We start from the raw sequence: 23941 nt of genomic DNA on the forward strand, positions 1-23941 counted from the left end.
TCATGGATTTCAGGGCTCGACCACCTCTGTGTCTCATGTGAAGGCTTAACCCCAACTACTTCACCAGGGCAGATGTTTTGGCTTTACCACCCTTTCCAAAAGCAAGTATACAGTCCATCTCTTTCAGATGTCTATTCCGCATGTCCTCACCCTGCCTAGAGTCTGTTCAATAATTCCCTTTAATGTGTGGAGCTTTTCTAGTCAACGATTCCTGCTTCTTAGAAAGTAACTGTCACTCTTAAAAATACTTTTCTTTGATTTTTTTCTCACCAGCCACCAATGGCCATTCGGAGTGTTTACGGCTGTTGATAGGAAACACAGATATTCAGACTGCTGTGGACATTCAGGATGGAAACGGACAGTAAGTCTACCAGCTTTTTGCCTGTGTCCAAGCGTAATACTTTGTTACTGTGAGTCCTGAGAGGTATTTATGCAGCCGCCACCTAGGAGAGCACCTTTACTGATTAATAATATCCTAACTTAGCTCATCGGATTGGTAGCCTTGTGCGGATAACCCAGCCTAGATATTGTTGCTAGTAATGAGCTCCTCCTGCCTTTTCTTGCTTCCAAATGCTTCTACTATTAGTCATTGTATATGATGCATGGATAAATGCAGTATCCCTATAAAGTCCTCACAAAGCAGTTCTGAGGTCAGAAGTATAATGCTGTTTTAGCAAATGGTGCCAGATCTCTTTTGAAATAGGGAGAGTTTTAGTGAAACTAGCGCTCACAACAAAATTGTGAGATAGCTCACATCAGCCTTCTCTACATCACTAAAGGTTATAAGATGTTTGTGGATGTCTGATCGATGTCACCATACCTATGGCATTGGAGGTGTGTGTGTGTGTGGGTACCCATACCCATGCCAACTGTGCAGAAATAAGCGTTTAGCTGCTTTCCCGTTTGCTTTCATTCGCTGAGTGAAGCAGATGGCAGAATCTGTCTGCTTCTGTTGCCCCCTATAAAATCCTTACTTGCATGATCAGAAGCTTCCATGTTCATTAAAAATGTTCTTCTCCATTTTAATGACTTTATATACAAAATATGTGTTTATGTAAATGTTCTTTTAGATGGTACAACAGAGAATGAAGGAACAAATAATGGTGCATTGTGCGCAGAGTTTGTCTGTGTGTTAAAATGAAATATAGCATACTTTTCTAACCCATTGACTCCTAGTAAAAAGACAGGAGGGTGTCTGGTGCACATTTTGACGGGAGGGTGGTATTCTTGCCTCAAATTTGTTTGATGCAGCTTATTATTTAAAAGTGTGCATAAACTTACAAATGGTACTTTGTTAGATAGAATTAGGAACCAGCAGTCTGCAGAACAGGTTGATGCCATCACTCTTTTTACTCAAACACCTGTCTTGTCTTCAGGGGATTTGCTGCTGTACCCAAAATGACCAAATATGCAATCTGATGACTCTTCACAAATGCACACACTTCCCCTCTCTGCCACTTTGGGCAAATGTCGATACTGGTCTCTCTTGAAACATCTTGCCAAGTTGTTTGAGCAGATGACATACCACCGCTTTTCTAATGAGAGGAATGTTCCCTGTGCCTGCATGTTTGTATTTCAATGGATTTAATTCTCCCACAGATTCCTCATTTTAATATCCCAGCGCCAAATGCTTGGAACATTTTGACAGGGGGTGTAGTGTGGCCTCGACCACGCCCCTCTGAATCTGGATATGGCATCTGTAGTACATAAAGGGGGGTTCTGGGAGTTTTCTACTACTGGCCCATATCGTGGATTAGAGTCTCAATCATAGTTTTTAGCTCACCATCCTTTCACAGAAGAGAAATTTCCACTACATATCAGTCTTTGTCTGAGACCAACAGCAACCCCAGACACGTGTTTCGGCCTGGTTGGGCCTCGTCGGTGAGGTGGAGCTGTGCCTCTCTAAGAACAGTCAGCAAGGGTTCCACGTCTGGATTACCCTAGTAACTTAGACACGTGTCTGGGGTTGCTGTTGGTACTCTTGTTCAGAAGAGAATTGCCAGGCATTTCGGTGCTGGACTGCCCTTGGGCAGGACAAAGACTGATATGTAATGGAAATTTCTCTTCTGTGAAAGGATGGTGAGCTAAAGACTCTGGTTGAGACTCTAACCCGGGATATAGGCAGGTAGCAGAGAAACTCCCAGAACACCCTTGTTTTTGCATATGTAGTACATATACATAGTCAGTACGCCCCCATACATCATTACTTTTTTTTCGGCATGCTCAGCACAGTATTTCAGGACACGGTTCAGAAATATTTTGGTAAGTATTGTTTTGAGGCAGACATGCCTGGTCTCATGTCTGTTTTTAAGCACTGCAAGGACTGCAGCTCGAAAATGTCCATCACGTGCCAACACAATATCTCTGTGTGGTATCTCGGAGTGAAGCATGACATCTAGTAGTGTGGCTCCTGTCGGCACATCAGTCCAGCTCGGGGAATGCTTGGCGAAGTTGGTGCTCTGGAGGCCCCCTTTGAAATCCACGGCCCGATTGTCCACCAAATATTTGGGTGCCAAGACGGAAGGGCCTACGCCTGAGAAGGACCGTTGTCACAAAAAAAGGGACGAGGTCTCGCTCTCGAAGTGAGTCTCACCAATCAACCTCCCTGTCTTCCCACAAGAAGCAAATGTAGTGCAAGCATAGTGGTGTCTCTGAGTCCTCTGAGAAAAAGAGTAAGTCATACCCCCAGAAGGCGGGCCCGAGGGAGGAGTGTGAGGAATTTAGGTAGCAGATGCTTCTGTTTTTTGAGAAATCCATGGCAGGTACGACACAGGCCTCAATGCCGCAGGCAGCACTGGCACCAGTTGCGCATGGAGGTACCGACAAAAATGTGTCGAAGTCGGGTCTCGTGCCCTAAAGCTCGACCTTCGATCACTCAAAGCCAGTCTAGCCCCAATGGCCCTCGAGGCATCAGTGCGAGAGCCACCCTGTCAGGTCTGCCCCGTCAACAGACTATAGACCGGAGCCATGTACCAGAGTCCAGGTCAGCTTTCCTTGAATCTGTGAGAGCCATCTTCTACATAGGACTCAGAGCTGGCATCGAGAATGGATGCTCCCTCCACTTCAAGGGTCGCAGCTCCTTCGCAGGACTGCTGGAGATCTTCCACAGGGCAGACCTCTAACAGGACAGCAGCAGAAGTTGGTCGCCAAGCTTTCTTCCTACAGGTCCACAGTCTCCTCCCAAGTCTTGTAGCTTGGCAGAAGTCTTGACTCCTAAAGTTTCTTTGAGAATCTCTCTCGAGTGGGTCCTGGGCTCCTCTTCTTATCCAAAAAGCCAGGTTAGAGCAGCTGCCCCCTAGTCAATGACATATCCGGCCCACACACACCCCTGCAATCAGGACCACTGGCGGCACACCTCATTCATTCCTCCCAGGCACACTGGCACCATTATGTGGATTGGGACCAGACAGTCCCAGCCTGCTTCCTGGCAGCAAACACACATAGCCCTCCAGTAGCCCGCCAAAAGCCTCTACAGGCGAGGAAGAAGGCTAAAAGACGTGATGGGCAAAGGACAGGCGCAAAATCTTGTGGCATGGCCATGTTCAACCACGAGCCACAGTTAGTAGCTAAACGCGGTAAGATTAAAATGGAATGACCCAACAAATGGTAAGACTCTGCTGCCACCAGCTTGTCCATTTAGCACACCTACAGTAACCAAAAATCCTATGACTGTTAGTCTACTGCAAAACAAAATGTACCACATTGTGCTGCATTGTATGAGACATTGTACCAAGATAAAAAACACAAGTTACTTAAAGTAGTAACAAAGTAACTAGACTAAGGGAAACAATGTTTTTTTTCCAGTACTGACAGCCTGAGGAGCATGTCAATTTCCACATAACAGATGAGCAAAAGCCCTTGTACTGAAGCTTAAATCTTCACTGCACTGTATACAAAATAGGTTAGGTACACAAATAAAAGCACGTTGTTTGGGGGTCCATAGAAATAGAAGAAAAAGTGAAGTAAAGAGGAATCTTTCCTAGCAATCATCCCTCCCAGACTAGGTACACAGGGAACTAATCTACCCCTGCATGGAACTCTGTTCCAGTCGGTTATCACAGTTGGACAGCCCATCAGCATTGCTAAATTTGGGATAGTGAAGTTCAAGGCCTTCACTATCCCAAGCTCATGAACCACCTTAGCCCCTTTGGATTTAGGGTGAGCATACACAGTTAAGTGAGTCCCATCGAGATAGGACCTCAACCTCCTAAAACACCATATCATGGAAAAGCATCTCTTCTCCACCTGGGGCCACCTGAGTTCTCCACTCCTAAACTGGTATCTGATATGACATATAGGTTGTTCCTCACCTTTGTCATCGAGCTGTGAACGTTTTCCAACTATCCCAGTGTCATAGCCATCTATCTGCACTATGAAAGATCTCTTCCAATCAGGTACACTTAAACCAGGGGCCTGACCTACGGATTCTTTCACACAATTGAAGGCCTTCTCACACTCAAGGGTCCATTAACTTTCTTTAGGTCCCCTTGAAGTAGTGAGGGCAGTCAGAGGGACTGCTATATTTCTATAGTCTACATCTTTACTCATGTTTCCCAGTGAGCCCCAGAAACGTCATCACTTTGGGTTGGGTAGTGGGAGTTGCCCAGTTCTGTAAATCAGGTACTTTGACAAGAAATTGCATCTTGCTCCCACTTATACCAAAGGTATGCTGAAGGAAGGCCAATGGCTCTTGTTCAGTTTGACATTTTGGTTATCTCCCAGAACACGCTGGCATGATAAAGATCCTGACACCCAGGCTCTTGTTGTTCCCAGCTCCTTCCAAGTCTGGGTTGAGTCTGTCATGTCATCCAGGCATGTATTGCTGAGACCTTTTCCCATTCAGAACATGCTCTAATCTCATCTGACAAGTGTCAGTTGCAGCCATCAATCCAGAAGTCAATACATTGAAGTAAGGATCTGAAAAGGCTGAAACGGCTTTCTCCTCCGTAGTATTGACTGTCAGGGATATGTTTAAATACCCTGCAGAGAGATACAAAATGCTACTGTGCTTTTCAATGCAGAGCTAATCCACCCAGTTGTTACCTTTGGTGGGAAGTATGTATCTGTCTTGGGGACAGAATACAGAGCTCTAGTGTCCATTCAGAATCCCAAACTGGCTGTTCATGTATGTTGCTCCAGATCCTCAGTACTGGCCTCCTGACCGCTAGAGGGCTCAAACACGCCTTGTTTCAACATAGGGTTGATCTCATACTAACTGTCAGAACTCCTTGTTTGGTCTGATCCACCACAACACCCAAACTTAGTGAGTTAACCAACTCCCATAATAGTCTGATTCACACCAACCTGTTATCAGGGGACTCCGTGACAACAAGGAGGGAGATTGCCTCAGCCAAATCTCCAGCTCACCTTGCTGATGTGGGTTCAGGTGAGGCGACACTAGGTCATCCTCACTGAAGCCATTAGAGGGGCTGCTTTGGCACAGGGCAGGGAGACGCACAAGTTTCTCTGGCTCCCTCTCTGTAGCCCTAAGCAGAGCTCCAAGTCCATCTCTCAAGATAGAATTCTCCACACTATTCAATGGACACTTTATGATAACCTTCCCAGGCCCACCAAGGCCTATTGAATAGTTTACCTTGCCAGATGATGGTCCCACCTCCTTCTCTGGGCTCACTGAAGGTTCCAATCAAACTTTTTTTTTTTTTTTTTTTTTTGTTTAAACAATTTTATTGGTTTTTACAACAATCAAAATTCAACAAAACCAGTAGTACTTATCATAATACTTTAGCATCATATACCTATTGTTAAATATCTACCGCTTACCCCTTACCCTGCCCCCAACTCGAGCCTAAGCCACTTCGCATTCTGCTACTCCTTCCTCTGGGGGACCCTCCCCTTCTGTATTCTCAAAGGTTTCCTGATCGCTTAAGCAGTCTTGGGTGGACCCATACAATGTGGCCACTAAGTGTTTCAAAGCCGTCAGGGTTTCTGCTTCCTCCTCCCCTCCCCTACTGACCGCTTCATGCCATACTGCTGTTTTGGCTTCGGTCCTTTTCTGCTGCATATATTCCACCCCATGGCAATTCTGCACTTGTCAAGTATATATGCCAAGTCCTTAAGCTTGCTCACGTGTTTAAGTTGGCACGGTCTGGGGAAACCCCCTACCATGCATGCCCACACTGATTCAATGTTTAGCTTGATCCCTTTCTCATTTAATCGGTGGGTTACTTCTCCCCAGAACTTCCCAATTTCTGGACATGCCCAACACGTGTGTCATCCCTGCGTTTTCTTCCCCCGCATTTGGGGCATGTTTGTCGTTCAGCGTTCTTAAACCGAGCTATCCTCTGGGGGGTCATGTATGTCCTGTGGGTTACATATACCTGTATTTTTTGTAGCTTCGCGTTCCTAGACCCTTTTTTATGGTACCCTTGAGCCCACTCCCATAGTCCGTCACTCATGAGTTCCCTGACTTCCTCTTCCCAGTCTTTTCTTAATTGGGCCAGCAGCTCATAGATTCGAGAAACCTCATGCCCGCCCTCTGCTATATCATATATTGTTTCTATGGCCGTGTCAGGTTGATCTTCCAGTATTATTTCAGACAATGTGTCTCTTATCCTCCATACCATTCTAGTATAAGTAATATGCTGTCCTACGTGTAAACCAGTTTCCGCAGCCAGCACCCCGAATTCCTTTACTTCCCCCTTCCTGCCATATGTCTCCCACTGTTGCGATCCCCACTGGTTCCCAGTACCTACGGATCGTCTTTCTCAGTTGCACGTCTCCTCCGGTCAATGCCACTAGCGGCACTTGCAGAGAACACAAGGTTGGGCTCTCCATAACCTGACGAGCAGTGCGCGATATTTTCCATCCCAGTTCCATCATCCCTGGGCACCCTTTTAGCTCTGTTTTGGTCAGCCATATCACTTCTTTCAGAAAAAACCAGGCACGCTCCGATCTCAACAGTCTGGACTCTGATGTCGAGTCTTCCGTTAACCATTTGGCCACATATTGCAGTTGACTGGCCAAATAATAGATATCAAAATTAGGCAGTTTTATACCCCCTTTATCATAAGTTTCCTGTAACTTCCATAGGGCAATTCTGTTCCTAGTTCCATGCCAAATGAAGCCCCTGCATATGCTCTGGAGTTTGACAAGAAACGCATTGGTATCATATATGGTATGTTCCCAAAAGAATGTAGCCTAGGCAATACGACCATCTTTAACAGCACCCCGTCCCCATCATGGCCAAGGGAAGCTTAGTCCAGAACCTCATACTATTTTCAATGTTCACTACCACTTTCTCTGTGTTGTTTATATTCTGCTTCCACTGTGTGATAAATGTCAATCCCCAGGTATCTGAACGTGCTGTTCTCCCACGGTATTTGTACGACTGGCAGTTGTTCCCGCTGGACCCCTATATACCTCACCAAGAGGAATATATACGATTTCTTGGGATTGACTGCAATGCCAGAGAGCAACGCAAATCGCTCTATTGCTTCTAGAATGTATTGAAGATTTTCCTCGGGGTATCTCAAGTATAGTAACATGTCATCTGCATATAATGAAATTAAGTGTGGTCCCCCTTTTGTGTAAATCCCGACTTCCTCGTTTTGTTGTCTCAAGTATATCGCCAGGGGTTCCAATGCTAGGATGTACAGCATCGGGGACCAAGGGCATCCCTGTCTGGTGCCCCTACTGAGTTGCCACCTCTCTGGGATGATCGCTCCCATTTTAACTTTGGCTAGCAGTGAACTGTATAGTAATTTCACCCACTTAAGGTACCTGGGTCCCATCCCATATTCTCTGAGAGCTGCCATCAGCCAAGGCCATTTGACGGAGTCCAAGGCCTTCACTGTAGCTAGTGATATGATTGCAATCTCGCTTGAATCTCCTACTGTGTGCTCTATGACCCGGTGAAGTCGTCTGAGGTTGTCTGATATGCCTCTGCACAGGACGTATCTGGACTGATAATGGTGTATTAATCTGCTTATGACCCGTCTCATTCTATTTGCCAACACAGTCGTGAGTATCCTGCTGTCCTGGTTCAGCATCGACAACAGTCTGTACGACCCGCAGTCCGTGCTTGTCTTATTGGGTTTGGGGAGTGGGATAATGATTGCTTCTCTCAGGGATTCTGGTCATATCCCTGTTTCAAATGCTTCATTTAACATTGCCAGCAGCGAGGGGAGCACTTCTTTCCTATATATTTTGTAAAACTCACTGGGGAGTCCATCCGCTCCCGGGGTCTTGCTGGTGGGTAGTTGCTCAATCACTGCTTCTAGTTCTTCCAATGTAATTGGTGCAGCTAGGTCCTCTCGCTCTTCAGCACTTATTTTTGGCAGGCCAATATCCTCTGCTTCCATTATCTCACTACCTTCACCCCCTCCTACGTCCCCGTAAAATTGTTTATAGAATTCAAGGAACTCTCTGTTCACGCCCTCTTGGGTATCCAATATTTGCCCACTCTCCCCCATTACTGCTCTGATCGTTGGTCTCGGGGTCTCACTTTTATACAACCATGCTAGCAATCTCCCCGGCTTGCCTCCCCCTGCGTGTTGCCTCTCTATGTATTTCTTGTAGTTTAAATTGCACAATCTCTCCCAGTGTCCTGCGCATTCCTGCTGCAATTGGTTTATGGTTTCAGCCTCCTCCCGGTAGTTACCCCCTTTAGCCAAAACTGTCTCTAGTTTCACCTCTGTCTTCTGCAGCCCTTTGGATTTGGCTATAGCTGATCCTCTCATCACCACCTCAAATGCTTCCCATAAAGTGCCTGCTGATGCAACCCTCCCAGTGTTATTTTCAAAGTATTCTATGATTTCTTCTCTCAGGTTCTCCCGGAACACTGTCTTCCAATGCTTCAGCTCTGAATCGCCACCTTGCGATCCTAGCCCTTGGAGGCAGATATTGCCATATTAAGACCAATGGCGAGTAGTCCGAGAGGACCCGCGCCTTGTACTCCGATCGCACTATTTCCACCGTCGTCTCCTGTGAGGCAAACATATAGTCTAACCATGTGTACACGTTCTGTGGGGCAGAGTAATGCGAATACTGTCTATCGTGTGGGTGGTGTAAAGTCCACATATCCTCTAGCCGGAGGTCTCCCAACAGGGTCTTTAGGGTTTTGGCAGTGGGGAGGGGAGGGGTTTGTCTGATTTCCTGTCTGACCGGTCTACCTTTTGGTCTAACGTGCAGTTAAAGTCACCTCCCCATATCACCGCACCCCCCAGGTATGGGCTCATTTTGCTATATAGGGTCTTGAATTAAGCCGCTGTGTCTTCATTCGGGGCATATGTATTGATAATGCATATTTCTCTATTTTCTATCAATCCCCTTATTGCCACCATCCTCCCATCTGCCTCCACTGTGGCCTGTAGCAGTTGGAAAGGGACATGTGGTGCTACCCAAGTGATCGCCCCTCTGGCATAAGCCGAGTATGTTGCACCTATGATGGTCCCCTTCCCCTTCCTCTGTATCACCTCTTGTTTCTCTTTCGTGAGATGGGTTTCCTGTATTAGGGCTATATCTATTTTCTGCCTTCTTAAGTACATCATAATCTTGTTCCTCTTCAGGAAACTGTGGAGCCCCCTGACATTACAAGTAACTATCTTAAGGTCCCCCATATTTTGACCATACCCAGTCCCCTTCATTGTCCCTCCCCGTCATCCGCTTTAAGCACAGGTGCGCATGTGTGTAAGCTTATTCCTACAAATAACACTGCAAATCCCCCAACTCTCCTCCCTCCTCCCCACCCCCAACTATGAACACCCTTTCAGACTCCCCCACTCCCTCCCTCCACTCTGCTCAACCCCAACTGACACCCCCATCACCTTCCCTCAGCTGTTGCCGAGCTCCATCCCTGGATCTCGGGCTACCCCGCATCTTGCCCTTATCTCGGTACAACCGATCCTTGGTACTCCGCAGGGGGATACCGCCCTGGTGGTATCCTTATCAAACTACCTCTGGGGGGAATAGTAGCGTGTCTCCTGGTGCTGTGCCTCCTGTATTGCATGAACAACATGTTACCACATGAGCCACATAGATTATTGTGTCGGGTCCCTATACATTCTACTATAATCAAGTCCCAGTGTCATTATGTGTACTGTACGGATCTCTCAATCGTCTCCTTATGTGACAATGCAGCATCAACTCAGTGCCGGTTCACTTTTACGTTCTGCTTTCCGTCTGTTCTTCCGTTTCCCTCGGGCAGCTTTGAAAGTCCAGTCATGCAGTCACATCTTCCGGTGTTTCGAAGAACAGCCCTTAATTCTTATGCAGCACCTTCATCTTTGCCGGGTATAACAGCATGTATCTGTAACCTGCTTCCCGTAGTCTCCTCTTTACTGCCACATAATTCAACCGTTGCCTCTGCACCAAGAGGGTGTAGTCCGGGTATGCAGTGATGGTCGCCGATGCTCTGCTATTCGTTTCTCCTTTGCGGAAATGCTCCAGGACCTTCTCTCTGCCTTTATAGTTCATAATCTTAGCAATAATAGGCCTCGGTGGGGCTCCCCGGTCGCGGCCGACTCGTCAGAACCCTGTGCGCTCTTTCCACTGCGAATCCCTGGCTTAACATGCCACCCGGTGTTTCTTGCAGTAGCATGTTTTCGACATAGTTCATCGGGTCTGATCCTTCTTCGCCTTCCGGAAGCTGCACAATGCGCATGTTATTCCTGCGGGCCCGCCCTTCCGCTTCTTCAGGTCGATTCTCGAGATTGCGCATCAGTTTCAACATGTGAACTTCTTTTGTGTTGGTCGTGCATGAGCTTGTGCTGGCTTTCACCTTCTCTAGTATTCCTGTGCGCTTGGCCAACGCTCGTACGTCTTGTCGCAACAGATTCCCGTCCACACTCACTGCATCAATCTTGAACTCCAGCGAGGTTCTCAGCTCCGAGATTGCAGTGCACAACTTACTTTCCCATGACACATTCAGTTCAGCTATGGCTTCTAGTGTCTGTTGGTCGCTGTGCGCCGTAGTCTCGTTTCCTCGCGTGCCTTGGCCCTTTCCATTGGCTCCATCTGTCACCTGCGGAGACTTGGCAAACTCGCCTATGGTGGGTTGTTTCCCTTTGCTTTTGGGCAGCCTTGACATCATCCTGGCTTTGCCTGCAATTCTGTGCCTCTAAGGTTGTTTTCAGTCATCCCTCTCCAGGGCTTAGCCAGCCACCAGGGGGGAGTCTCTCTTTGTGCTCCAATACTTAGTCTCATGCGGCTAGTGCCGCTGACCGCACGTAATATTGGGGCCCAGGCCACAGTTTATTCTGGAATTGTGCACTCTCAATCGCGAGTTAGTAGGATCCTCCTCGTAGGAACAGCTTCTTCACCAGTTTTCCTTCTAGGGGGGCTCCCTTACATCTGGGAATGTCGTCAGCTTATTATAAGTAGCCCGTATTGTTTATACCTATACACTTCAGTGTTCTGCTATTACAATTACCCTGAAATGTTATTCAATTGCCACAGCGCCGGGGCGCCACGTGTGAGACCTTGGAGCCGTCTCATGTGCTATCTGTGTTGGGAATTCCAGCGATGATATGACCTTACACCGTGGGTTATGGACCAGGGTGCCTCCAGGCGCTTCTCCAAGTCATCCCTTCTGCATTGGGGCTTGGATTGCAGCAAGGCACTACCGGTGTGAGGTGCTGTGTTTAATTGTTAGGCTGCTTGCACTTCTGCAACTTCTCAAGCCCCCACTCCACTTGGATTCTCCTTAAGCTAGGTGGTGCGCGTACACCTTATCTGGCCCTACGTCAGTCATGTGACCGAGTAGTAGCTTTTCACTTTGGGGGCTCTGCCGTATTCTGAGCGCCCATGGCTACCAAGCCAAGCTCACTTCCACCACTGCACCCTCTTCTGTTTTACCCTCCCTGGTTGGGCAGATGTGTGGATTATGTGTCCCTTTGTACATGCGTTCCTGCAGCTTCCGACTTGCCACCTGCGTCGATGCTCCCGACAAGCTTGCAATTCCATTCACCTCCGACCGGACTTCCATGTTGTGGCCTGCCTGCCAGTGTCGAGGAGACCCTTTGTATCTGTATATTACACGAGTGCTGATTCGCTACCGGGTGTCAGTTTCACTCTATCTCCAGCTGGGCTCTTCCTTTAGCAGCTCTGTACCGGCCACAATGAAGTTTCTCCCTGCTATTGTTACAATGTGCTCCTCGTTGCACTCTCGCTGCTATATTAAGACCACAGTCACTGCCGCTCATAAGCTGTTCAAGCGGCCGTGTAAAGCCTCAGAGTCTGGGCGGCTGTGTTGACTCTTCCTCCCTCCTTTAGTTACTCTGATGTCTCCACATCACTGTGTGCCCTTATCATTACGGTGTCACTGTTCGTAGTGATGCTTCTCCACGCCCATCACCCCTGCCCGCGATTGGTCCATCCGGGCCTCCGATTCCTTATCCGCACTGCCTGGCCCCCCTCCGGCACTATCGCCTGTCGCTGCAGACTTCCTCTTGGCATGCCGCGTTTATATCACTGGTTCTGTATTCCGTTCCTGCTTCCCCAGATCAGACTTTGTTTCGTGGCTTCCTGCCACTTCACCCCACTGTGGTACGGCTGATCCTTGGGCCGACCCTTTGTCTTAAGGGCGCCTTCTTGCTTGTGTTCTCGGGCCGACCCCTACAACCTTACTTGGCACAACATTCCTCATTGTTGCTGCATTTCGTCCCGGGCTTCCAACCGCTGCACGCCACACTATTCATGTTTCAGTATATTTTACTTGACACTGCATTGTTGGCTGCAAACGCTCCTTTTGCTCAGGAACTTGTACGGATCTGCAGGAGCACCCAGGAACCACGTCTTACTCTGCGGCCATGTAGCTATGCCCCTCCCCAATCAAACTTAGAGAACTGACAGGTCTCGCTCTGAGGCCACCTTCATGTGGACGACGGGTAATTGACAGTTTACAGGTCAGTTCACCCTTCTTCCACTGGGTCTGACCACTACTGATCACAGCAGAGGCGCTACCTCCGGGACTGTCATTCAGTAAGGTGTCAATGACTGACTTGACAGTCATTCTCTGTGGGGTGGCACAAGGACATATGGGATTGTGATCAGCAATCACCAATTGTAACTTTTTGCCTGAGGTCTCCAGAGTGTTGGGACTTATTTTCTTTACTCTAGCCTGATGCAGAGATGTATAGAAAGCGAACCTATATTGTAGCCAAACTAGTTCAGGTAGCAGTGAAAGACGGTCTGGGCTAAGTCTTCAGAGGTTGTGAGCTCGTAAAGGGTCCACAATGAGTTCACACAAAGGGAATAACAGATTACACTTAGCCAGGATGTGTACAAATAAAATTATCATTTATTGGCCAAATACACTATAGAAAAAGTGACTACTGGCAAGTAGTTATCACACAACACTAGCACAATAATTACATGTATACATTCACTTATCAGAGGGCATAATATACATCACAAACTCCTGCAAAGGGAAGGTACGGTTATATTATGCACTTAAGGTCCACAGAGAATGATCCTCAATTTAAAATGTCCAGCCCTAAATTGTGGGGGACCTCTGGCCCAATAGTTCATGTAAAGTTTCAGTAGGTTCTCTGGGGTCCAGTAAAGGGGTTCTAATTGTCAGAGTACAAGTTAAACTAGCTAACAGAAGTAGCCCCAACTTTCAGAAGTGTTGCGTAAGCAAGCAATGGTAAAGCCAATATTGTTTGAATAAAGTTTATTATAAGCCCATGGACATATAGTCAGAGTTTAGGGGTAGGTAATGTTAGGCAGAAACCTGTGCAGTTCCCTTAGGGATCACTGCAAAAGATTTAAGACTACAGGTGTTGGCAGTAAACCCACCTGGTAGCAGTCTGTACCACCCAGATTTACCTGGTAGCTGTGGCTGAGCAGTCAGACGTCCCTCAAGAAGAGTTAGGCAGTATGCAAAGTATACACAATAGGCACTCAGATACAATAATACAAGCAAACACTGACCAGAGCTTTGGTATCAAAGTATATAATTATTTATTTAAAAACACACAGTTGAAACACTCCAGCACTCTTATTGTAAAATATCCTAAATACAGTTATTATTGTAATATATACACCCCTTTTTTTCTTATCAGATAAGTCACAGTAAAACACCACTTATTTTCATACAGAGGTGAGCGCTTAACTAGATGGCACTCCAATACGTTTGTGAGAAAGGGAGGGAAAAAGACAGAATATGGAAAGGTACACCACTCTAAGATTCAGGAACACTATAAGCAAGGCAGAAGAGCAAAAGTCACTGGTGAGCCAAAGTCCAAAGGCTGGGCCCACTCTTAGAGAGAGCAGAGCCCAAATGCGCCCAAGATCACAGTTCTCCAGCATGGGGTCTGGCATGGATTCACATGCTCATGAATATTCCCCGTCGTCAGGCTGGGAATCCTCGGTAAACAAAAAACCAGTATCAGTTTCGTTTCTGATCTGTCTTTCGTAGTAATAACCAATCACTGATCTCTGTGTCATACTGACCACAGCCAATGACTGCCCTCTACCTAAGCCCCGCCTCTGGCAGCCATCTTCAGATTTTTACCGCACGTTCATGTGTTGGGATCCTCGTGCTATTGCTCTCGAGCGTTAGTGCTATTTTTTTCACGTTTTTTCTCAAAAACTTCGTTTTTTCGGTCAAAAGAGCCTCAAGCTCCTCCGACTCTCCATCCGATCAACGGGGACCCGTGTCGGATTCGTCTGCGCCCCTCAAGGGTGAAGATTTCGTCGAGCTACGCTTTTGGAGGACTCCAGAAGTTTCTCAGGCCCGGTCATGGCCCAGGAGAAGGGAAGCTCGACGCCCGGAAAGCTGTTCAGGGTCTGCCCTGGATGCCAGCTGCAGAACGTCTTCAAGGAGGACGAACACTCTTTTTGTCTTTACTGCCTACATGAGGACAAGACGCACGTGGAGAAGGACTGTGCGTTTTGCGGCAACATGTCGGAGCGGACCATGAAGGACCGCCATCAACGTCTCGCCAACTGGCTGGAAGGGAAGAGCCCGTCCGGCGAGAAGAAGAGGAAGAAATCCGAGCGGTCTTCTAAGACCTTTGAGGACCCCCCGTACGACGGGGGTCCAACATAAGGCCAAGCACCGCGAGTCCGCTGGCACCGGGAGCGCCGAACGGTCGGGCTCTACGGGCGCCAGGCTGGGCGCACCCTCCCCGGCACCATCAACCACGAGCCAACGCTCTGGGTCGGGTAAGAGGAAGGCCGAGCACCCGGCGAAGCTCCTGGAGAGGCCCCGGTCGAGCTCGAAGGCGGAGGGGGAGCGAGGCAGTGTCCCCCCCCTCAAGGATAAGGCGGTGAGCGCACCTAAGGTGGTGAAGGCCTTAATCCATCCGGCCAAGCCCTCTATCGAAACTGTCGCGGCGGCCCTGGCTCAGCCTGTGGAGGCTTCCCCGTGGGGAAGAAAAAGGGGGGGCAGGGCATTGTCGTAGATTCGGCCTCAACCTTGGAGGAGGAGCTGGTTGAGGTCTTAAGCCACGGCCTCGGCGTGGAAGAAAACCGGCCCGTCGGGATGGATCCCGACGCAGGTGACGACGACTCCTGATCGCCCGTCGGATTCCCCTCTGCCTGCGCCGCGAGACAACTCGGCGGCCATTTTGTTGGCTATACAGTCCTTATGCTCAGAGATAAGGACGAGACTACAGTTGCCGACGGAACCTCTCCCGTCGGGGGACCCAGAACCTGGACCTTCTGGTGTTCCCCCTACCAAGAAAAGAAGGATCCACCCTCCACCTCCTTTTCAGCCGTCGCGCCCCTTCCAGCCCTCCTCCCCGTCCACCTGAGGGGATGATACGGGGACTGACACGGCAGCGACGGATACGGACGACGAGGTATACGACGAGGATGTATCGTCGTCACCTCCCACCAGGGCTTCTCCGCCCGACGAGATTGGATCGTTCCACTCCATGATCACCAGGGCATCCGAGCTTTTCCAACTCTGCCCTGAGGAGAAGAAGGAAGGTTTCCTTTATCAGCGGCGCAAGGCCAAGAGGAAGACGGTCCTCGCAGTGCCTCTATTGGACGACATTTGGGATGAGGGCCTCACCCTCCTCAAGAACCCTTCCACGACGCCAGCTAGAAGAGACCGGTACGAGAAAAAGTACCGGGTCCCGGACACGGCCCCCCTGTGCCTCCAGGCGCAGCCTACCCCGGACTCCGTCGTCTCCGCGGCGGCCAGGAAAAAAGTGGGGGGGGGTGCGGCCTCCACATCGACTTCCCCACCGGACGGCGAGGGAAAGAAATGGGACGCAGAGTCATCTCGTCTGCAGCGACGACGATTAAAGCGGCCAACGCCTTGGCTATCGTGGCCCGCTACGACAGGGAGCTCTGGTACAAACTGGCTCCCCTGCTGGACTTCTTGCCGGACGACAAGAGGGCAGAGGCCCTGGAGATCCTGCAGGAAGGTGAGGTGGCTTCGGACCACGCCATTACCGTTGCGACGGACATCGCCGACACTGGGTTCCGCCAGTTGGGCAACGGCGTTTGCCTTAGGCGGCGTGGATGGCTCAAGGCTACGGACTTCCATCAAGACGTTCAGACCAGAGTCCTGGACATGCCCTTCGATGGGAACAACCTGTTTGGGAAAACAGTGGACGATTCCCTTCAGGCCATTAAAGCGGACACCGAGACGGCCCGGGCCCTTGGAGTTCTGCAACAACGACGGACGCCCTTTCGGAGCAGCGGAGGCAAGGGCGCCTCCAAAGGTTCCGGCGGCGGTTTCTCCACCTACCGTCAAGCGGCCCGCTCGTCGTCTCAGGAGGCCTACAGAGGACGAGGCATGTCTGGCGGACCCCGCCGTCGTCGCCAAGGAGGTCAAGGCGGCAAAGCCTCGTCGAAGCAGGATTAAACCGGCCGTGGGGTCGGGTCCCCACCGAAGCACCCCGGTGGGAGGCCGGCTGGCGAGCTTCGTCAGCGTGTGGGAGTCCATCTCCACCGACAGTTGGGTGCTGGACGCCTTGGCCCGGGGCCACGCGCTCGAGTTTCAAAGAAGGTGTCCGCGCGTCCCCCCCGTGGCCAGGAAAGAACTTCACGTCCCTCAACTTCTCCTGGAGGTAAAGGCGTTGCTTAGGAAGGGCGCCATCGAACTCGTCCCAAAGAGGCTTCGGGTCTCCGGAGTTTACTCGAGATACTTCCTCGTGAAGAAGAAGACGGGGGGATGGCGCCCCATCCTGGACCTGCGACGTCTGAACAAGTTCATCAAGGCGCAAAAGTTCCGGATGGTCACCCTCCAGCACGTCCTGGGTCAGCTGGAGGAAGGAGACTTCCTGTCGTCGTTGGATTTGGAGGATGCCTACTTCCATATTCCCATCCTAAAGGGGCACCGAAAATTCCTCAGGTTTGTGGTCCAAGGGCGTCATTACCAGTTCAAAGCCCTCCCCTTCGGACTACGGTCGGCACCCAGGGTGTTCACCAAGTGCCTCGCACCGGTGGCGGCGCAGCTGCGCCCCGAGGGGATCCACGTCTACCCCTACCTGGACGACTGGCTCATCCGAGCCAAGACGAGGGAGCTCGCCGTGGTTCACACTGCAAGGACCGTCCAACTTCTCACGGACTTGGGATTCTCCGTGAACTACGCCAAATCCCACCTGGTACCCGCGCAAGACGCTCTGTTTCTGAGAGCGAGGCTCAACACAGTGTCCCTTCTGGCCTCCCCGTCGGAGGAGAGGACCAGGACCATCCTGGGCAAGGTGTAGCGGATGTTGGTGGCCGACGCGGCCAAGGTGAGGTCCATCAAGTCCCTCCTCGGAATGATGTCTTCCTGCTTCCTGGACGCGCGCTGGATCCAAACGACGGGCAGCTTCGAGGAAAGGATCACAATCGACGAGAGTTTCCGCCGAGCAGTCCGGTGGTGGGGCACCCGCGCGCATCTGACGGCGGGTATGGACTTCCAGACCCCAGCCCACCAGAAGACAGTGACCACGGATGCCTCCCTGGAAGGGTGGGGAGCGCACACCGAAAATCTGCACGCAAGAGGCCTTTGGCTCCCGACGGAGAAATCCCTACATATCAACGTCCTGGAGCTCCGTGCAGTGTTTTAGGCCCTCAGGTCCTTCCTTCCGTCCCTCAAGGGCAAGGTGGTGAGGATCTTCACCGACAACACCACCACCATGTTTTACATCAGGAAACAGGGCGGAACCAGGTCCCAAGCACTGTCCAAGGAGGCGCAGGACCTGTGGCATTGGGCCGTCGCCCAAAGGATATTTATGGTGCCGTTTCATCTGGCAGGGATAAAAAACACCATCGCCGACTCACTCAGCAGGGAGCTGCGCTCGTGCCACGAGTGGGAGCTACGGCAGGATCTAGTGGATCGCCTCTTCCGACGGTGGGGCACACCCCAGATCGACCTGTTCGCGACGGCGACGAACTCCAAGTGCCTGAGGTTCGCCAGCAGGTTTCCCCAGGCGAGGAGCATGGGCGATGCTTTCTCGTTCCCCTGGGAGGGCCTGTTCCTCTACGCGTTCCCTCCTTTGCCACTGCTAATCCGGCTCGTCAACCAGCTCAAGAGGTCACGGTGCAGGATGATCCTCGTCGCACCTGCGTGGTCGAGGCAGATATGGTTCCCGGACCTTCTGGACTTGTCAGCGTCCCCGCCAATCAAGCTGCCGGTGGACGCGGATCTACTCTCCAGGGAAGGAGGTGCCATCCTCCACCACGACCCGAAATTGCTGAACTTGCAGGCCTGGCTCCTGCAGCGCTCTAGTTTGGAGGATACGACATACCGGCCGACTGCAGAGAGGTTCTTGCAAAGGCCAGGGCATCCTCGACTCTTAAATGGTACGGACACAAATGGAAGAGGTTCTCTGTCTGGTGCCATGCACAGAAGATTAACCCTCTACGGATTACGGCTCCCCAAGTACTGCCGTACCTGCTGACGCTGGCCAAAGCTGGACTGGCACACGCGTCCATCAAGATTCATCTTGCTGCGATCTCCCGATACACTAGAACCACGGGGCGGACGTCCTTGTGGTCTCATCGTCTGGTGAAAGAGTTCATGAAGGGACTGTTCAGATCGTTCCCGCCGGTGAAGGCTCCGGCCCCGGCGTGGGCGCTCAACGTGGTGCTGACCAAGCTCATGGGACCTCCGTTCGAGCCTCTGCACTCGGCTCCGTTGTAATTTCTGTCGTGGAAAACAGCGTTTCTTGTGGCCATCACCTCCGCACGAGTGGGGGAGATCCAGGCCCTTTCCTGCAAGGCCCCGTACTTGACTTTTCACGACACGAGGGTAGTGCTCAGGACGCACCCCTCCTTCATGCCCAAGGTACTGTCGGAATTCCATCTCAACGAACCCTTGGTGTTGTCTGTGTTCTTCCCGTCGCCTTCGTCGCCGGCTGAGAGGACTTTGCACTCGCTGGATGTGGCTAGAGCGCTGAAGTTCTACGTAGACCGCACAAAGTGTTTTCGGAAGACGTCTCAACTCTTTGTGAACTTTGGACCTGTCAATCAGGGGAAGGCTCTCTCGAAGGCTTCCATTTCCAGATGACTCTCCGGCTGTATCATGTACTGTCACCGGTTGGCAAACCGACCGCAGCCTGGCCGTCCGAGAGCCCATTCCACCAGAGCGATCGCAGCTACCACGGCGTTCCTATCTGGTGTGCCCCTGCTGGACATATGCAGGGCTGCTACGTGGAGGTCGACGCACACCTTCACGAAATTCTACTGCGTCGACCGGGATTCCAGGGAGGAGTCCAGGGTCGGCCAAGCAGTGCTGCGCAACCTGTTCGCCTGAGGTGAGCCTGGTGAGGAGGTAAGATGCTTAATGTTGAGTTTGATGTAATGCTTAATGTTGAGCCTTTGCCACCTCCCGTGGTTGTGCATGTGTGTACTGCTATGTATTCTTTATTCATGAGCATGTGAATCCATGCCAGACCCCATGCTGGAGAAGGAACAAGTTACTTACCTGTAACTGTTGTTCTCCAGCATGGGTCTGGCATGGATTCACATGCGAACCCTCCCGCCTACCCCTCTGCGGCTCTTCACTTGGTCATACTGCCACTTCACGTGCTTCCAAATCTGAAGATGGCTGCCAGAGGCGGGGCTTAGGTAGAGGGCAGTCATTGGCTGTGGTCAGTATGACGCAGAGATCAGTGATTGGTTATTACTACAAAAGACAGATCAGAAACGAAACTGATACTGTTTTTTTCTTTACCGAGGATTCCCAGCCTGACGACGGGGAATATTCATGAGCATGTGAATCCATGCCAGACCCATGCTGGAGAACAGTTACAGGTAAGTAACTTGTTCCTTACACTAGGCTTAGAAAGTCTTGCAGAGGGTTCAAAAAGAGTTTAGAGAGGCTTAGAAAAGTTTAGCCAGGGTGTCCCAGGCACACCCAGGTTCGAAAGCCGGGGGCTAAATCTACCCCGTACAGTCGGTAGCAAGGGAAGCCAGTTGGGACACAGTACCTTAAGTGGGAAGGATCCTCCAGCAGTGGCAGTTGTTCCTGGTAGTGGGTGCAAGTTGCGTAGTCGTCCAGGGGAAGAGAAGATCTCGACTTGGAGGAAAGATGAAGGTCGTTGCACTACCAGGGCAGAAACCAGCCGCAGAGTTTTCCGGTTAAAGGTGGTACCTTTGTTTCGCGGTCGTGGTAAAACGTGGTATCCCGGTTGCCGGGGTGCTTGGCACGGGCAAGGCGGCCACGAGGTATGTCGGGAAAGCGAAAAGACTGTGAAACTGGTTATCCCCACCAGTCAAAGGAAGAAGACTCTCCGGCGGGAGATCTTCTCTGTCATTGGGAAAAGTGGTGAGGCAGTCCAGCAGGGCTCCACCGGTGGTGGTGTCGTGGCAGGTCGGCTCAGCTTCTCCCTCGTCGGATTCTTAGGTCCTGTGGCGACTTCTGAAGTTCCAGTCCCCAAAGCCCTGCTTTTATGCAGCAAACCCCCATTCACTCAGCCTAGCTGTCACTCAAACATGCTAAGTGGTGAGCCGGCCGGCTCACCACTTGGGCCAATCAGGATGGAGCGCGACTTGAGTTGCCTAGGCAACTCAGTCCAGGGTGCCTAAATTCCCCTCCACCCCTCCTAAGTACCCAGATAGAGTGGCACCACTTTGGAGGGCTTCTGTGGAGAAGCCTGCCAAAAAGTGGAACAAAGGGCTCGACTTGGGTTGGAGTCACAGAAGACAACACAAACACCATTTTAGAATCAAGTTTTGGCAAAAAATACCAACCGGAGAATTAATATTAATTAAATAAACCGGCGGTATGTTCGAGGCTACTGTAAATAATTAAATAAAGGTAGTAGCCTAAAACAATGGGAAATCCCATGGGAAAATAATCGCGGTTGAATATAAAAAGTAGTATCCACTGCCACCAGCCAAAACTCGATCAGTGGGGACGGAGACGTGCCCCCTCGACTAACAGATCCTGGGGCAATTTAATTGCCCCAGCCAGTACGTCCACAATATGATGGTTTGTACTGGTTCTGTTCAGAATGTAAGACTAGTAAAGTCAATGGTGACTTTACATGCCCTGGGAGACAGTCAGTCCCAGGGTATGGAGTCTATACTGCGGGTCACTATGACACCCCAGTGTCACTGCACTGAGGGTGCTGTGTAACACACATCACAAAAACACATGAAGCCCTATGGGGTAAAAAAAACCCATAGCCCATTAAACACATCTAGATCCAAAGAAACACACTCAAATCATGTCCAAGAGTGAGGGTAAAAGAGTCTCACTCTTGGCAGGAGAAAAAAAAAAAATAGACCCCAAAAATCCAGCAAAGCTGCTGGGGGACTCACTAGGTTAAGAAATTCAGCCTAAACAGAGAATTCTCCCTAACAGGTAAGAATCGCTGTAACTTACCCCCACATCCCTCATACTCTGATTCTTCCCAAGACTTGGCAGGCCAAAGGAAGAGGGTCTGGGATTGCTTTTCCTGCCATAAATCCTAGTTTCGCAGGGGTTGCAAGTTCTAGCTGATCTCCGGTTGGTGTCTTTTACTGGTGCAAGGACTCTCGAATGAAGAATGCAGCAAAACTCGAAGCAGGGCCCCTCTTAGGACTGGACTCAGGTCAGGTAAGCGATTTTGGACAGTTGTAAGCACAGTGACTCAAAGGGACTTTACTGCCACGGTCAGTCTTTCCCTCCGATCTCCGTTCCCCTTGATGCTAGGATGCCAAAATCTCGCTGAGGTGAGTCCTGTAGGGCCAACTGAGGATCTCCAGGCCAGAACTCAAATTGATGAAGTCGGCAGCACGCTAACCCAAACTCTGAACTGGTCAGCCACAGTAAGGTCCTGGGACACTTACGAAGGTTCTTCTTTGCAGGGTACAGAGCAAAGGTCCGGAATGGATGTTCCCTCCACTCTCAGGGTCACCGCTCATTCGCAGGACTGCTAACTATCTTCAGCAAGACATGCTGCTCCGGGACAGCAGCAGAAGTTGGTAGCCAGGCCTCCTTCCAACAGCTCTCCAGTTTATTCGCAGGACTCACAGCTGGATAGAAGTCTTGGCTCCTTCAGGTTTCTCCAGCGGAATGGGTGCAGGGATCCTCTTCTTATCCTAAAAGCCAGGTAAGAGCAGCTGCCTTCACTAGCCAATGACCAGTCCCCCACACTCCCACCCCCTCCTCTCCACACACACACCAGCAGTGGTACAATCAGGACCACTGGTGGGAACTCTCGTGCATATGACTCAGACACACTGAAACCCGTTTGTGGATTGCGCCCACTTCTGCTTTCCTGGGCAAGGAAGTAATTATAAGGATTTTCATGGCCTCACAGGCCAGGAAGAAGGCTAAAAAACTAGATGGCCAAAGGAAAAGTGAGAAACCATGTGGCACAACATGTTTGGACACCAGCCACAGTTAGCAGCCAAACGCGTTAAGGCTAAAACGATAAGTCCCAAAAAGTGGGAATAAAATCACTGCTTCCACCAGCTTATCCTTTTAACACACCTAGAGTAACCAAATCTCCTGAGTATTAGTCTAGGGCAAATCAAAAAGTGTACCCCATTACACTGCAGTGTAAGCGGCTTTGTACAATGATAAAAAGTTACCACAAGTGATGCAAAGTAACCAAAAGTAGTAATACGACTAAGGGAAACGATGTTTCCCAGTACTGACAGCCTGAAGGACATGTCAGTTTCCCCTTAACAAATGAGCAAAAGCCATTGCAGTATAGCTTAAGGCTTCACTGCACTGTAAAAAGACCAGGTCAAGTTTGCGGGTTCCATAATGATGAAGGAAAGGTGCTTTAAAGGGAAATCTTTCCTAACACAAAGTCAAAGGGCTAATGAAGTTAGGCCTGGCTTCTGGTGAAAATGAGTTCACTCCTAAAAATGAATTCTGGAGTAAATGAATTCCTGTTCTTGTCAACATAGTGACAGTGCGACTCCTCCATTGGTTTTCTTCTGGGACCCCAATCATGTGCCAGCAAGAATGTATGTTAGACCACTCTGGTGGTATCCTGACACTAGGGTGAGCCACAAGGGGGGAAAAAAACACACGCCAACTGCAGGAGGGAGGGCCTTGCAACCTGAGAAACCTCCAACCTCTCGAGGATTTCTCTGGTGGGCTCTGTGTGATTTTGTTTCAGTAACCCCCCTTCCTGTTTGATTCTTTGCTTCACTGGAGGGGAGACCTCCCGTTGGAAGAAGGCCTTTCGACATAGGCCTGTACAGGATGGTTTTCTTTTCTGTTGGCCCATATTTCTCTCTCCTTTAGGGAGTATGCTAGGGAGTTCATAGGATCCAATATTTTCTGGGGATCCTTCCTTTTGAATAGGGACTCTACCAACTTCCTCAACAGATGTTGTAGATGGGACAGGGAGAATATTCTCCTTCCCTCTGCCTTTGTTTCTGACTCCTAGCAATGAGTTTCCCCTTAGGCGTGGCTAAGGCAGCCTGATTCTGAGATCAAGTGCTTGAAGAGTCTGGTGAGGGTCTATCAGGACCGAAGTCTTGAAGACTAAGCTCACCCAGAACTCTTCAAGGAACCACTCTGCTAATATCAACAGATGCCCTGACCATTTCTCTATTCAGAGCTCTGTCTGGTGGTACTGGAACA

General features: G+C 50.2%; 1 protein-coding gene across 2 annotated transcripts in view; it reads left to right on the top strand.

The window, feature by feature from the left end:
* The window catches only part of ANKRD28 (ankyrin repeat domain 28), a 1823421-nt gene that overhangs the window by 1340385 nt on the left and 459095 nt on the right, over positions 1 to 23941 (top strand). For both annotated transcript variants that reach the window (XM_069648906.1, XM_069648905.1), the window contains exon 19: positions 274 to 361. In XM_069648906.1, the coding sequence (XP_069505007.1) occupies positions 274 to 361 (88 nt within the window). The remainder of the gene's footprint in view (positions 1 to 273; positions 362 to 23941) is intronic.

This window comes from Ambystoma mexicanum, chromosome 2q, assembly GCF_040938575.1.
Source record: "Ambystoma mexicanum isolate Mex_15411 chromosome 2q, UKY_AmexF1_1, whole genome shotgun sequence".
Classification (NCBI taxonomy): domain Eukaryota; kingdom Metazoa; phylum Chordata; class Amphibia; order Caudata; family Ambystomatidae; genus Ambystoma; species Ambystoma mexicanum.